We start from the raw sequence: 17,631 nt of genomic DNA on the forward strand, positions 1-17,631 counted from the left end.
ATTAATTATAAAGAAGAAAAAAAGATTATATATATATTATATATATATATATAAGAATCAATTCATTAAAAATTAAGCAATTATTGTGCATGCGAAATTGTTTTTAAATTCGTAAGATTTGTATTATTATTTTGTACAGAATTCATGTTTAATAATTTCGATATTCTCTAGTCATTTTGGAGATCCATTTCAGTCTAATATCGGATTCTCGGTACTTATAATTAAACTACGGAAATTTATGCATTTATGCAAAATTTGAATGTACAAAAATCTATAAAATCCACGTAATATGCAAAAATATAAAATATTCAAATTGTAGTACATTATTATACATTACTAGAATAAAATATAGAATATTATATTTGAAGAATAAATTAAATCTCTATTTTAATTTGTCGACTGTGTTGAATCAATTATAATTTTTAAATTCTAATATATATTAAATATATATATTATAAAACTTTATAACAATGCTATAAATAATATAATCATTATAAACTGTTTCAAGAAATGTGAAAAATAAAGAATATATTCGGTTTTCCTTTTGTATATATGTTCAATATGATCAATGCATACCTGTTAATGCATGTCAATACGCATATTCATTTCGTTGAATTTTATTTAATTACTTTTTTAAATTATTTTATTCAATATTTTTATTAACTATTTTTTGTATTTATTAAATCAATATTCATTATACACATATATTCACACAATATCCACTTCGATTTTTGATATATGCATTAAATATATTAATTGCAAATTATAAATGTATATTTTCCAAATGTAATAATTTATTTAAAGATTAGAATATTTGTTACATTTTATTTCATAAAATTTAAATTAACAAGAATTACAAGTAATAATCATAAAAATTTAATTATATAAAAATCCACAATCTACTTATAATAATAGGTTAGTTTTTGCTTTTCTTAATTTTTAACATGTCATATCATTTTTTGATAAAAAAAATTATGGATTTTCAAGTAAAAATTTAATATTTTTATTAAAAAAAATATATTACAGGAATAAAATATTTAAGAAAAAATTACAAAGATTTAAGATTGAATAAGTCATATAAAGAATTCGTATCTATATTTTTTATTCACGATTCATTCATCAAAGTTACACTTTGATACTCTTTCCGATCATACCTATTTAAATTTCTTTTGCGAGTTTTAACAAAGTCCGAGAAAATTTCAGATAGGTTCATCTTCTATGGAATAATAGGTAGCTTAACTGAAGTAGCTTAAACTTTGCCCTTACCTTCAAATGTCGGCTTCTTGTACTACCAGCTGAAGGAATACCGCGAATTTTAATCAAGGACTGTGTTAAGAGAACTTGAGTTAACTTTAACTTTTAACCATCTACTCGTAAAACTTAATTTCCTATATTTCGAATACATTACTTTTTTTATGATCGACCGGTTTGCTGAACCGTATGATTGGTTCTGAATTAATTGGCTACTTTTGCACAATTGCAAACTAATATTATTAAAATTCTATATGTCACAAATTATAAGTTACAGAATAAAAAATTTTCTTGCACAACAATTAGAGAAATATCCTTATTTCAGGATATGCAAATATACATATAATTTAAATACACGATTATTCATATTTATTAAACTACTATGTGTAAATATTTCACTATATACATATATATTTAATACATTACTTTTCAACGATCTTTAATTACTAGAAAACAGTTAGTTCAAAAAGAAGTCACTTATTACTAGAAAATTCAAATGTAATAGTTTTTTTTATATTAAAACAGAAAATTAATCAAATAAATTTTGTTAATATATATATTTTTATATATATGTATATATAATATAATAATACTTCAATTTATTTTTTTATTTATAATTTTAAAAATTTTGATAAAATTATATCTAGATTACTAGATAACTTAGATAACTAACCTAGAATCACCAACCTAGGATCACCAACCTAGGAATTTGAGTGACGTATTTATTAATTTTTTCGTCTAGACTACAAAATAAAGTATATATTTTTTTGGTATTACTTTTGCTTATTATAAAATCATATTAATTTTTCTAATTTGTTTTACTTTGCATAGAAGGAAAAGGAAAGTTACAAATAATTTGAATATTATAAAGAGAAGTTAAATTCAAAAAAAGTTAGAAAATATTGTTTTAGAGAAATATTTTTAAGCACAATACTAATTGTGAAATTGAAACAGATAGTTATCTAGAGTATATATTGATAAAAATATTATTAGATTGATTCGATTCGTGAACGAATTCAATATTATTTCGAAACTAATTTTCTTTTTATAAAGAAAAAGTAAATCAAACTATTTGAAGCTATTCCTTTTACAATTTAATTTGATGTACTATCAATTCATTTCGCTTGACAATTACTTTTGCATTATTTCTTTTTCTTTTATTTTTCTTTCGCTCGACTATCCTTTTATTTCGCAATCGAAGCTTGTATTGGAAAGTAAATGAATCGGATTGATTTGAGAAGAGATTGTCGAGGCAACAATTGACTACTTTGAACTATTTGTAAGTAGCTTTAACCTTATTTTAAAAACAACTAAATTCTATCCATCTTTAAGAAAAGACATAATTTTATTAGATTTAATAGAAAAATTCACTGATATATTTTTAAGTTCATATATAAGTTCATATATAGTAGATATTTTTAAAAGTTTTTAATAAGAAAATAAATATAAAATTTTTATAAAATTTTATAAAATAATATTTCAAATAAAATTTTCAATATTTAGAAAATTAACGATAACAATAATATAATTTTGAATGCATTTTTTTTACATTTCTTGAAATATCGATATAATTCTGTTAATTTTAAATTATTTTTCACGAAATTTATTTATAATATTACGTAGTTCATAAGGTTATCTTTGGTATATAAAATCATTTAAATTTTATTTACATAGCAGTAAGAAAACAACATAATAAAAAAATATATGCACAAAAAAAGCAAATTTTTTTATTTTAAAATAAAATGATTGTGACAATTTTTCAAGTTCATTTTTTCGTAATCAATTAATAATTATAACAATAGTAATTTTTTTTAAAAAAGTTTTATTTTTATATTTTTCCTTCATAGAAATCATTCTAAAATATAAAAATAAAATAGGAAACAAATTCAATTGCATTATTATTAATTTAAATAAAAATAGGTTATACATATATGTTAAATAGGTTATACATATATGCTCTCATATACATATATGTTACAAGTTATGAAAAGTTATATAAATTCTTATTTTGGATTTCGAGATTTTCGAATTATAAAAATAGTAAAAGTTTCTAGAATCGTGAACATAAAATTTTTTGAATTTTGAAGGGTTTTTAGATTTTGAAACTCTACTAATTAAGTATAAATTTGTACTTAGAAAAAACAAAATAATTAATTACTATGCATGTATAATGCAATAGAATTAATAAAATAAAGCATAATAATTATTTAAAAATAAATATTAGATTTTACTTAATTTAAATTTACTATGTATATTACAAATTTCTTAAGTATTTTGTCCATTTCTTATTCATTTTTAAAATTTTTTTCAAAAAATATTTCATTTTTTCAGTTAATCTATGTGATTTCCATTTTTTTTTACTTAAAAAATAGTAATAGCTATTTAAAAAGCAATGAACAAAATAAATAATTTGTTAATGTTGATTTAAAAGAATATATTTTTTAAAAAAATATGTATTCTTCATTTAAAATTAGTTAAAATATTTTATGAATATACATATATATATATTAAATCTGAAATTTTACTATACTTTTTATAGATTCTTTTTAAAATAAATAAACTAGAATTTATTTATTTATAGAATTTATTTATTTATAGAATTTATTTATTTTTTAATTAATTATTTATTTCTCAAAATAAATTTTTTAATTTCTACTAAAATTCTAGAGCTTTTTAATTTCACTTAATCTTCATAATGCGATTGGAATGCAAGTGTATTTCACTCTCATATATCATATTGTTATTATAATTCTGAAAATAAATTTTTATAAATTTTTATTAAATAATTTCCAAAATTATTTAATAAATAGGAAATTTAATAATTTTTATCCAACTTAAAAAATTTACAAAAATGAAAAAATAGGAAAGGATAGAAAAATGTAAAAAATATAACTCTTTCAAATTTATGGTTATAATATAGTAATGTGATTTAATACATTTATTCTCTTCTATAATATATTTATATATATGTTTAGTAACAATTATAACAATATATATAAAAAGAATTTTGAGATATAGTTATATCTTATCCTGATGCTTCAAATATTGCAATATGTTTTGGAGAATAAAAAAAAAGTACTAAATAAAATATTGTAATTAAAGACTAAATTATTATTATTTCACTGCTTTTACAACTTCATTCTTCATATATAATAAATTTTACAATAATTTAATAACAAACAATTTTCTGCAACCGAGATTAGATTTCCAAAATATTATTATTTACTTGTCAAAACAACTCGATACTTTTTCATTTTACATACATTCAAATTTTATCCAAATAATTCTCTGCAACTAGATTTCCAAAACAATTATTTACGAGATGATTTAATAATTTCTTTCCAATGCAAAAATTTAAGCAAGGATGGGGCAAGACCGAGACTCGATTTGTCACTGGGGCGATCGGGTGAAGAGCGTCGAGTGGTCGATCGTCGAGCTTCGATTCAAGAGCACGCGGGGACTGCGAGGCTCGTGCCCGGGTTCCTCTCTTATAAAACTCGACAGTGGGGATAAGTGGAAACGCGTACAAGTCTGGCAAGAGAAGAGAGAAGCGGCCGAGGTTGAGATCGTGTAAGAGGCAGACAGAATTCAACGGACGGCTCGTCGTATCCCGATGTAAACCAGGAGGCGGCACTTCAAGCTCGTTCGTTCACGCACGAGGGCGGTTTTTCTCCGACGAGGTCTTCGATCGAGGCTCCGTGATCGGCGATCGTAACGAGCTTCTCGACATTGGGCGCAGTTAACGGCGATCGATTCGAGTGCGAGAGATCGAGGGAATCGACGACCAGGCGACGAGCATGCCGTTCTTCAAGAAACTAAGGAGGTTCTCCAGACACAAGAGTAAGTCCTTTACGACCACTATTCGTTCGATGTAAATTAGAATCTTTCCGGGATTTACGCCATCCATGTGAAAGTGTTGTCCATGGTGGTGATGGTGATCACGTTTTAAGTCAAACATAGAAGATCTATTTCGTGAGATTCGAATGTTATTGAGAAATGATGATTCATTTGCGAAATATAATAAATCTGATTTTAAAAATAATTCTCTTTAAAATTGAATTTAATGAATTGAGAAGTTTAGAAAGTTATTAGTGATACGTACAAAAAATCTTGAAGAAAATTATAATGAAAATTGACTTTTTATTTTTTTATTTTCGAGTAATGAAAATTTAAAAAATACATTCTGAAGATTTATGTTAGTTATATATGTATAAAAATTTCATTGAAATTGGTTGAACGAATAATAAGCATCGAAAAATGTAAAAATCTTTAGATTTCAATCGAAAGTGAAAAATTGCGATTTTCATTATCTTTGACCGTTCGTAACTACATTAATTTTGATTATATGTAATATAATGTAACATATGATATATATGTAACTGACATAAAGTTTTTATTAATGATACAGATAAAAAAGTTGAAAAAAATGCCAACATTTTTTGTAATTTAAATTGATTTCGAATAGTAGAATGACTAATTTTGACAAATATTTGTACTTAGACAATGAATCGAGACTCTTATAAATATATAGATTAAATTGTAAGAGATGAAAAAATATATTTCATTTTTTGTTACAAATTTAAGAAAATTATATGAAATTATAGAATAAACAGAAAAGAAATTCTATAATTTCATTTTAATTTTTCTATTTGTAATTGATTAAAGATTATTTAATTTACAATATAGTTACAAATATAAAAATATAATTATATAAGATAACTAATGCAAGATTAGATCACATATAAAAATTATAATAATTACTTTTAAAAGTAATCAAAAAAATTAATTTTAAATAATTGAAGAATTTCTATTAAACATTCACTATTCGAATCTACTAAATCAAGTTTAATTTTTTCATTTCTTAGAAGATACTCATAGAGGTTCAAATTAGGTGTCAATTTGATCTCTCGAAAGGTTATCGCTTCTTTTTTTCCTTTATTCATAAAAAATTCGAATGTGATCAACGTTCCTGATTTCGATCCTATCTACCGATCAAAAACTATTTTAATTGTTAATATCTTCAATCCATAGATTGTCTGATTGATAGAAACGATCAAGTTGAAAATCTATCGAGTTGAAAATCTTCCTATGATCATTTAATGGTGATAAAAAAAAAAGAAAAAGATTTCATAGCTTTGTCCTCGAGTTTGAACTCGTTTTCCACCAGTAATTACATTTTCGTAAGATAGCACGTCGTTCCAGACCGAGTTTCGCGTAATGGAATTCCAACACCGAAGGAAATCTCCGGGGAAGAAGTTGCAGTCGAGCTCTCGTTTGATTCGACTCTCGTGTTTAACGTAGTTTCAAACTAGTCGCGACGTCCTGTTTTCTCGAGAACGAATCGGCTCATTCACCTATCGCTCTTAAGCATCGTGTGAAGCGATACCGGGATGATACGATTTTCTTCGATCTCTCGCGAAAGTTTTGCTGAGAATTCGATTGATATTCGCGAAATAGAGGAAAATTTGAAATAGTTTGAGACAAAAAATTGAAATATTCTCACAAAATATTATTCTGTAAAGTCTAAATCAAGCACTGTTTACTATTCTATAAGCTAACAAGACTATTACTATTAATTATTAATTATTAAATGTTTCAATATTATTAATATCTAATAATATATAGTAGTGTATTATTAATATCTAATAATATATACTATTACAATATTCTAAAAATATTATATTTCATATTTGAATTGATATCTTGAAATACTATTTAAAGATTATTTTCTTTTGCTTAATACTTAATGCTATTTAATGCTTAATGCTGCTTAAAAAAATATTATTTATTATTTATCGAATATTATTGAAATATTTATACATTATAATTTCAATTTAAAAATGAAAAATCTTATGTTTATTTAATTTATTAATCATTATATCACATTAGTGTATATGTGTATAAGATTAAATTTCTTATATACTTTATTATTCACAATAGTTTTTTTTTATTAATATTATATCGTAATAAAGGAGGATAAGAATCATAATGTAAGTTACAGGGAAATTTTGAGAAATTTATATTTAAAAATTATGATAACTTTTTTGTACATCTTTATATTTTATATTTTATATTTGGCTTGATTTGGCTTTAATTTGTAATTATGTTGAAAACTAATAAACTTATTCCAAATATTCTTATATTTTGATAAAATATTTGTTTTAAAATAATATTTATATTATTGATATTTATTGAATTATTATATTTGAATTAATATATTATATTTATTGAATTGATATAAAATCATTTTAAGAAATAAAAAATTCAAAAATCTATTTTTTTCATCTTTGAAAAAAAATCAAAATTATATAAATTATTTTTAAATAATTTTAAAAAAATTTATCTATCAGATATAATATATAAATAATAATTTCTATAAAATTAATTTTTGACAATAATTTTTAATTCCCTATTTTTTTTTAATTTTTTTGTTCGATTTAAAGTTACATATAAGAATTATTAGCAATAACTGCAATAAGAAATTACAATTACGTAAAATTTAACGATGCTGTTTTATTCCTTAGCTATCGAGAAAAGTGAAATGTTCACAGTATTTATATTTATAGCAATACTATTATATAAATCAAATGGTATTTCAAATTAAATATAAATACTCTCATATAAATAAGCAAATTAAAAATTCTTGCAAAATACTAATTTTCTTTAATTTATTTCAAATTTTTCATTCAAGATTATATTCTTATATATTCTCATAACTAAAAATATTATTTGTTAAGCTAGAAACAAAAAATAAATTATAATTATGAACACATGAGAACATTCTGTTCTCTATTATAAATTTATAAATTTTATTTATAATGGTTATTGTTAAATTTTTAGATTATTTAGTTGATTGTTGTTGTTAAATTTATAAATTATTTAGTTGGTTGTTGTTGTTATTGTTAAGATCAGAATCAATTTTTCTTTCTTATTATCTTATATCTTAACAAAAAGATTGTTATAATTAATTCTTGCAAAAATTTTTTAATAATTACGATATCCTGTCATTATCATCACATGAAATTAAAAAAAAAAAACAATCATATTAAAATCCAAAATTTGCCTTTCACGTTTCGTTCCATCCTAACACACCATCTCATGTCAATTTTTTCTAATTCCCCCTTCCTTAAAAAGGAAGAGCAAAAATCGTTTAATTTTTTACTCTTTTCAACACGTTTTAAAATTTCGCCTAATGCATGCGCAATTGGTGTTGCCGCGAAAGCGCTTAATGTCGTTGAAGATTATTCACGGTGCGAGATATTCGTGGACAGATTTAAAATTCATTTTATACATTCAAAACGTCGCGCCTCGGGTAAGTAATCTTGTTAGAACGCTTACTTCCCTGTTCTGAAAGTAAGCGTGCGTAATGTGTACGTATATTTCCTTTCTACGTTTGATATACGTTTCTTAATTATACCTTTGTCCAACCCTGCGCCCGATTTCCTTTCACCTATGATCGTTACAATCGTCATTTTCTACGCCGATTATTCGAGAGCTTCCCGACACTGCAATTTTCCACCAGCGTGTAATTCCGCTTCGATTTGCGTGATGCAACATTTTCACTTTTCCCTCGGCCGCAAATGATAGGAGACGGCCCGAAACAAATGCATTCCGCCATTAATGCATTATTACGGACAGTTTTCATGGAAGTTTTTTCACAGATTCTATTTGTATTATCTTTTTTTTAAAAGTGATTCTTAAAAATTTCAATAGGATAGGTAAAAAGAAATTGTTGAAAACGAAAGTTTAGCAATAGAAATTGTAAAATATGGGAAATAAAAATTTTTCTATTACAGGAATAGATATTTTATTCGTCGATGTTATTCGTCGATATTAGTTCTTTATTATTAAATTTGTTTTTTTTCTCTATCTTTCGTTTTATGTGAATATATTAATAATAATTTAGATTTATTATAATCGATAGATTTATTTATCTTTTTTTAACAAACATTTTTAAATAATTTGTTTTCATTCCAATTTTTATACAGATATAAGGTATAATTAAGATATAAATTATAAGAACATATTTTTAAAAAATTCTTAATAATAATGTTTCTTTTCATAAAAGTTTCATAAGATATTCCCTTAAAATATAGGATATCTTGCAATGAATAATTGAGCAGGAGATGATTTTATATGCAATAATAATGAATGGAATAGAAAGAATACAATTTTTTTGTTTAAGGTTTCATCTTCGAGTAAAAATTAAAATTAAGAAAAATTAGAAGTTAAGAAGATAAAAGTAAAAGTTTGAAAATTTTTAGAGTTATAAGTAAAATAATTAAATACAAATTAACAACAAGAGGTTATTCTTAATAAAAATTTTAAAAAATTTTCCATTTAAAAATTTGAAAATTGATCATACGATTTCTTCACTGCATGTGTTAAATCTTAATTTTTTTAATTCTTAAAAACAACGATTTGAATTTTATTTTATTTATTTCTTTTCTATCCTACTCTATAATTTTGAGCAGAATTTTTTTTTAAAAAAGTAATAAGTGTTTATTTCGATTTCTAGTTACAAAATGTTCTTTCATGCAAATTCTCTCTGATGACAGATTTTTCCCAATAGTAATTTTCCTTTTTTATTATTTATTAATGTTAGCAATACATACTCAGATAGATAAAAATTTACAACGACTGGATAACTCATAATTTACATAAATTATCCTCTGTTGAAATTGTGGTTACCTTTTCAAGGTCTGCGCGTGACTTCGTTAACAGCTGTTATTCTGCCATTTTTCATCCCACTTGAATCCGTACTTTACGGATCAAATTAGTTTCCACTACACGAAATAGACGTTTAACTATCTATTTTTCTGTAAAGAATGAAATCGTTGCGCGAGGAATATTTCGGTTAAAGTTTCAATTAGAGTTACGTAGCGTCTAAATTAAAAATGGGGATGCAAATTAATCAAATTAAAAGCGTCGAACCGTTTAATTGGCCGAATCGATTTCACATCTACGTTCCAATCGATCCCTATGACCGTACAATAGAATAGAAACGTTGAATGGAAACGTACACATATCTTCTAACAGCAAAAACAGAAGTATCTTTATCTTTTATATGCTTAAATTATTAAAATCTGAATATAATTTAAAAATTGATTTTATATATAAAATTTATATTATAAATTTTTCATTGATAATATAATTTTCATTTTCAGCAAACAATGTTTCTTTTTGTGTAAAAGTATTTTGAAGAAATTTGGATTAAATTTGGAATAGAAAATTATCATTTTGCACAAATTTTTAATTTTCTCATTTATAATGTTTTAAATATTGAAATAAAACATACTATTGTATTACAAATAATAATATAAGTACTATAGATATTTCTCTTTTCTTTCTATAGAATAAAACATTCTTAAATTTTAAATAATTTTAATTTTTATTGTAATCATAAATTTCTTTATATTTTTTTTATCTTTACTTGATTTTTGTACAAGTACATTTATAAAAAAACTTATTGTTTACTGATATATAAATTCTTATTTTCCTGTGTCATTTTTAGATTCAATCTATTTATCTTCAAGAATGAGAAATATAAATAAATTCTATTAAATAAATCAAACAAAGAAATAAAAAAATAAAAAAAATAAAAATTTCAAATTTTTTGCATCTGAAAAATTAAATTTTTCAATCATTTTTTATTTTTTATTTTATTATATCTGAAAAATTAAAGACAAATTTTTTTCCACTAATACAAAATAATACAATTTTGATTTTTTCGTTTCACCATAAAAGTATGAGCAGACAAGAAAAAAGGGCTCCGAGTATCGTTAGCCCTTTATCCTTCAATCCGGAGGCGTGGTTCCTTGAGATAAAGCGACCGGTAAACCTACGCTTTGGATACTTTTAAATTTATGTACCTTCTCCCCAAAAAGAAAGATTTTTTTTTCTTCTCTACCGAATTATACAGCACTTTCCATATTCTACGAGGGTAAACGTTTTCGATAAAATTTATTAGAATATTTTTCTCTGACTTGAACGAAGGCTAAAACCTGAACAAAGATATTGAATTGGTTTTTGTAGTGCGATTATATTGGATAAAAGATTACAGTAGTAGAAAAAAATTATAAGATGTTTAATATATATTTCTTTATTTTATATATGATATATTTAACTCTTTGACAGTTTTTTTAGATATGAAAATGAGATGATTTATTTGAATTTAAAAGATAAACTTTGATATTTTTATTCAATTGTTTTAATGGGGTTGATTTGATAAAAATATGAGTAATATGGAATAATTATCATATTGATATTTCATAATTTAAATACTTATGTATAAATGTTCTTTTAAAAGAATACTTAATATCAAAGAAGTATCAAAGAAAAAATATAAAAAATACTTTTAATTTATCTTTAGAGTGAACACATAGAGTCAGTTTTTATTATATGTAATAAAAAATTAAAAAAAAATAAAAAATAAAAAATATGAATATTAATTGAACATGAATAAGTTTAATATATTTTTTCATTAGTTTTACAGACAAAAATTTCATTTTTGATCTTAATGTTTAATAAAAATTTAATATCTAGAATTTAATATCTGGATTATATGTATAAATCAAACGATACTTTTATTATTTTACATTAAATTAATATTTTTTTTGTAATTTTTTTTCTTTTTTTCTATATTTACTTTTTTATTATTCGATTTTCAGAAATTCTTTTTCTTTTAATATTATAAAAATTTATATAATAAATTAATAAAAAATTATAAAATATTAATATAAATATTTATATCATAAAATCTTATTATTTGTTAAATAATTGATAGAAATAAAAATAGAGTGAAGAAATGAGGATTTAATAAATAAAATTTTCATAAGATTAAATAACAGTCAATAATAATATGTTCATTTTAAGATTATTCATAGAAAATTTCCAAGAATATAGAAGTATACGAAATTGAGACATTCTAAGATTATCTTGAGTTATTACTTGATTGCAAATATATTCAGTTTTTTAAACTCACATATTATTGATTATGAAAATAAAATATGTGAATATAAAAAATGAAAATATTATTGATTATGTAAAATGAAAGAAATAATATATCGAGGAAAAATGTTGAATAAAAGTATCATGTTATAGTTTATAATTCTTTTGTGGTCAAAATAATATGTAATAATATAATTATGATATTGCACATAGATATTATTACATAGAAGTTATATCATATATAAATATATGAAAAATAATTTTAAAAGTCAGAATAATAATATGGAAAGAATAAGGGAAGTAGAAAACTTTGTACAATATTTGAACGAACAATTCTACGTCTTGCTTGCGAATTTCAAAGGAGTTACAAGAAAAATTGTCAAAAGAAATTGTAAAGAAGGAAGGATGCAAATAAATTTAGAGAAACGTACATTTGCATTTTTCAACGTATTTGTATTAATTTAAAATTCAATTCGTTTATTGTAAATCTTAAAGTGATTTACACTTACTGAAATTTGTGTACAACAAACAGTTATATAAATCCTCACATTTTATCAACTATCAAATCGAAAATTCTGATTTCAATGAATCAGAAATTTTTATACGTATGTATATTTACATACATCGATAGATGTTTCACATGCAATAATTTCGTTTTTAGAAAGAAATCTCTTTCAATGCGTGATTAATTTTTAAATTTTCATTCTTTGAATACAATTTCAAGAATATTTTTTTACAATAAGATAATAGATGATCGAAATCTAAACATGTATTATTATATTCAAACAAATTTTAATATTAATATTACAATATTATATTTGAATAAAATATACTTTGAAAATAATAACTTTAAGAATTGATTTTAATATTACAATAAAAACAATTATTCTGTTCATAATATTTTATGTACTCAGAAAATTCAATATAAAACAAAATTGAACGAGTATTTATAAGAAGATATATATATGTTACATTTCATTAAATTTACAGTAGAGCGTAGAAACAATTCACTGTGGCTTACTGTAGCAATTAAAAAAAAGCAACGTGGTGTAACATACGTTCTTCCTCCACTTTAAAAAATATTTTTCAAACTACGTTATACCGACTGCTTCTTTAATTGCTACGTACGAATCGTTTTTACGTTTCTCTGTAAATTTTATAAAAATTATAAAAAAAATATAATGTGCTTATACTTATATCCTTCTTCTGGACATTCGTTCGATTAAACTCTTAATTTCAACAATTTAAAAAATTCTTAATTAAAAAACGAGTTTTTAAGGACTCTTTTATTATAATTGACCGAATAAAGAGGAAACAAAGGGAATCGCGTATTTTCCTATCTCACCCACGTTTTCTATTTTTACGCTTGATCATCTCTTCTCATCCGATAATGGTTTATTTCGAGAGTTCAGAGCTGTTCGATCGTGCACTTTGTATCGGTGTCACGGTGTTATGCAATTTCTTTCAATGACTGCGCCAATCCGTGGCAGACGAATTGATCTTTGTTCGGTTTCGAGCATCGACCTGACCGGAGGCGCAGTACGCAAGCTGTGACGCGACCATTTTCCGATCGCGGTGTCAAGTTCAGAATACAAAGAATCGCATTTCAAAACCAGTTTCCCGGTAGTTTATTGCGTTCTAGTTTTGAATATCGACCACTCTTCCACACGATATATATATATATATATATATATATATATGGATATATTATATCTACATCCTCTTATGTGTATTGATCAATTTTCATTCATACGTAGTAGATTTCTACGTGAAAAAATAAAGGTCATGGCCTTGGAATTCGTTGGATAATATTAATCCTCTCTGACATTAATCAGAGGGATAGAAAAATAGTGTTAATTGTTTGGATTAATAATTGTAATATGTAAAATGTGTTAAAGTGTGTTAATGTGTTAAAGTAGAGTAATTATATGAATTAATTGAGAGAGAAATTCGTTTGGAAAGAGAAAGAAAGAATCTTTTATGAATATAAAACATAATTTTTTAAATATGAAAAGTTTTTTGCATTAAAAAATATATTTTTATCATCTAACTTTGTATCTATTTAATTCAAAGAAATTAAAATAATTTTCTTTTTGTAAGATACATTTGTACTGCTCGATTTAATTTATTTTCACTTAATTTCTGCGGGGGAGAGGGAAGATGAAAATTGCTTTCGTTCTAATTGTAAGTTCTTTTGAAATTCGGTTTTTTATTCATCATTCATAATGTAGCTAATTGTAAATTTTTTAATATATTCTGTTTCTAAATTATACTTTTCTATTCTTTTTTAAATATAATAACTTAGATAGACTTCCAATCTTAATTATCTTAATTTTGATTTTAATTTTAAAATATCGTTCTTTTATTACTCATATTATGTCTAAATAAAATCTTTATGTACGCATTAAGTTCAGACTGAAGCATTTAAAGCTTCATTTTATTCGAATAATATCTTTCAAAATATAAATTGTTAGATATATAGTTTCAATACATATATACGTGACCTGAATTCGAATAATCGCTCATTCGGATAAGAGAAATTCGAATAATCGATGTTTTTTTTACAAATTAAAATTACAGAAACATTATATTATGTAAAATGAAAATTTTCTTTTGATTTCTATGTGATCTATTATAATACGAGCTTATATCCTCAAACATTTCAAACACTTTGAGAAAATATAATTATTATAGATAAATATTTTCATCTCCTATACAAATGCATATAAATCTCTGATTAATTACATTTCTTTATATCATTGTAATTATATGACTTTATTGAATTACTAATAAGCTAAAAAACAGTATTTTTTGAGAATAATTACTTCACTACAAAATCATCAATTAGATACATTAATATAAAAATATTCCATTAATAAAGACAAATTTAATCTTTTAGAATATTCTCTATGCTTTCCACTTAAAAAAAAAATTTTAATATTTGTAAAATATTAAATTAATAAAATTTAATATTTTTAATATTTTTAATATTTGCTTCGAAATTAATTTTTATTTGAAATATTTTTTTTCTATATATATATAATTCTCTTAATAGCGATCTTAATTGTGATATAAATGAATCATTCTGTATTTCAGGATGTTAAGGGTTGTTTTTGCTGAACATCGCCATCTTATCCCAAATTCCTCCATGATGCACAATTTGATATATGTACTTACTTACGCAGAGTCGTTTGTTACAGTTTAGTCAGTTTCACTATTGTTAACGGAAAATCGGACATTCCGTTGTACAACAAGGAAAGCTATGTTCCATCGAGTAGCCACGACTGACACCCAGTTCTCGTACTGGGAAAACGAATTTAATTTACCGTCGACACGGTGTCGAGTTAAAAATGGTATGAACGAATGCTGTCGGCTTCGTCTTTTGAAGAGAAAAAAATTGAATGTACATGACGATGCTGGTTTACATGTCCTGATAAAAAAAAAAAAAAGGAAAAAAAGAGAAAAATTTCCCTGTATATATTGGAATGCATATATCGAGTAATTCTGATTTTTTTTTTAAATTTTAAATTTTTAATTATAATTAATAATTTTAAAATCGAATTGTCTATCGAGAATTAGTTGGAAAAAATATAAATTTTTTTATTCAAAATATAAAAAAAAAAATGTAATAATTTCTTTAAGAATTTTTAATAGTTCAATAATCTATAGAGTCAGTATCTCTCAAAGTTTTAAAATTAATTAATTAGATTTTTTCAAAGCGTCATAATTTTTAGGATGAAAATTTTTACTTGAAATTTTACTTGAATTTTTACTTACAATGAAAATGAAATAATAACATATTTTGATACCTGTTACTATTTATTATGTTTTAGTACGTATTATTAAAGTATACGAATAATATAAATGTAAATTTCATGCGAATGATTTATTAAAATATGTGACATTACATTATTATCATTAAATACAAAAATTTCTATAATATTAGCTAGTGATGAGAGTCCAATATTAATATTAACTGTTAATATTAGCTAGATCAAAGTAAATATTAGTCTCTGTGACTAATTATAACTTTTCATATTTCTGAACATTATTTCCAAATATATCCATTAAATATTCACATGTGTATTTCTGATTTCGAAATAGTAGTTTCTACTAACTTGTACTCGTCTAATCCGATTATTACACATTTTAAATGAAACTAATTGAAATTAGTTACATGAAATAATATTCAATCATTCTTTTTTTAATAACATCTGTCAATAATTCGTTCGATATTTATCATAGTTCATTTTAATCAGGAGATATACTTGAAAATTTTTGAAAACTTGTTCAAAACTTATTCAAAATTTGTTCAAAAACAAATTTTATTTTATTCTTTTTTACGATGAAGAATCACCTTTTATTTGATCGGCAGGATAGACTGTATATCTCATACATTTCTTTATGTCCGATTTTCACGTTATTTCGCTTCAACATCTTCTTTGAAAGAGCTCCGTTCGACTTTCTCAAATGTCGTCCCATTGAATATTGTTCGTTCTTTCTCGAAGTTGGATTCTTGTCTACGCTACGGGCATCTAATTTCACGGAACGTGTTTGCAATTTCTAGGTTGGTTCAAGCGAAGCGACACCATTATGTTCTTCGTCCTGGCACCCATCATGCTTAATTTCGAGGCGTTATGCTCCTCTCTGTTCTTTCCACGTTTCCTAACGCGCGCACATTCCATCTTAACATTGTTCAACGTCCACATACTGTGAAACAAAGTCAGACTGCGGGAACATGTTTGCAATGATATTTTAAAGCATGTCTTACCGCATGTCGCGTGCTTTTCAACCTCGATTTTGTATTTCTATCAACGGTGAATGTTCTCGATTAAACGTACAATTTACGAAATTGTCGTATAATATCTTGTTGCATATTGTTGCAGAAAGATTCACGATTCAGTTCGATTTTTGCCGAGGTTTCTGACTAATATACAGATATATTTCTGTAGTTTGGGACACTTAATTAAATACAGTAGTCAGTTATTTAAAAGTTTTCACACAATTTGCACGAATTTAAATAATAAGTTGTAATATTAAAATAATAATTCTATTTTATACGAAATATTGTATATAGATTATAATGAATTGTATTGCAAAGCAATTTTTTTATTCGTGGAAAATCAAATTTGAGAGGGTGAAATCAATTACTCAATCGTTTTAAAATTTCTGTATTATTTCTTTTTTTTTTAATATAATATTCTAATGATACGAGACAGAGCGAAATTTTAAAATATTTTAAAATTTTAAAATATTTTATGCTATATCTATAATTATACATATAATATACTATAATTATAATTTAAATTATTAATTTTAAATTATAATATATAACACGTAATATATCTCTTTTACTTTTTTAAACTAATTATATAATTTTAGTTTTAGTTTTTCTTTATAATCAATCATAAAAAATAATTATAAATTAAA

General features: G+C 23.5%; 1 protein-coding gene across 1 annotated transcript in view; it reads left to right on the top strand.

Annotated features, from left to right (window-relative positions):
* Positions 1 to 4,597: 4,597 nt before the first annotated feature.
* Positions 4,598 to 17,631, top strand: part of LOC102671085 (low density lipoprotein receptor adapter protein 1-like) — a 94,215-nt gene continuing 81,181 nt past the window's right edge. The window contains exon 1 of the mRNA XM_006621948.2: positions 4,598 to 5,091. Within this exon, the coding sequence (XP_006622011.1) occupies positions 5,049 to 5,091 (43 nt within the window). The 5' untranslated portion in view covers positions 4,598 to 5,048. The remainder of the gene's footprint in view (positions 5,092 to 17,631) is intronic.

The sequence above is a fragment of the Apis dorsata genome, unplaced genomic scaffold (genome assembly GCF_000469605.1).
Source record: "Apis dorsata unplaced genomic scaffold, Apis dorsata 1.3 scaffold_651, whole genome shotgun sequence".
Taxonomy (NCBI): Eukaryota; Metazoa; Arthropoda; class Insecta; order Hymenoptera; family Apidae; genus Apis; species Apis dorsata.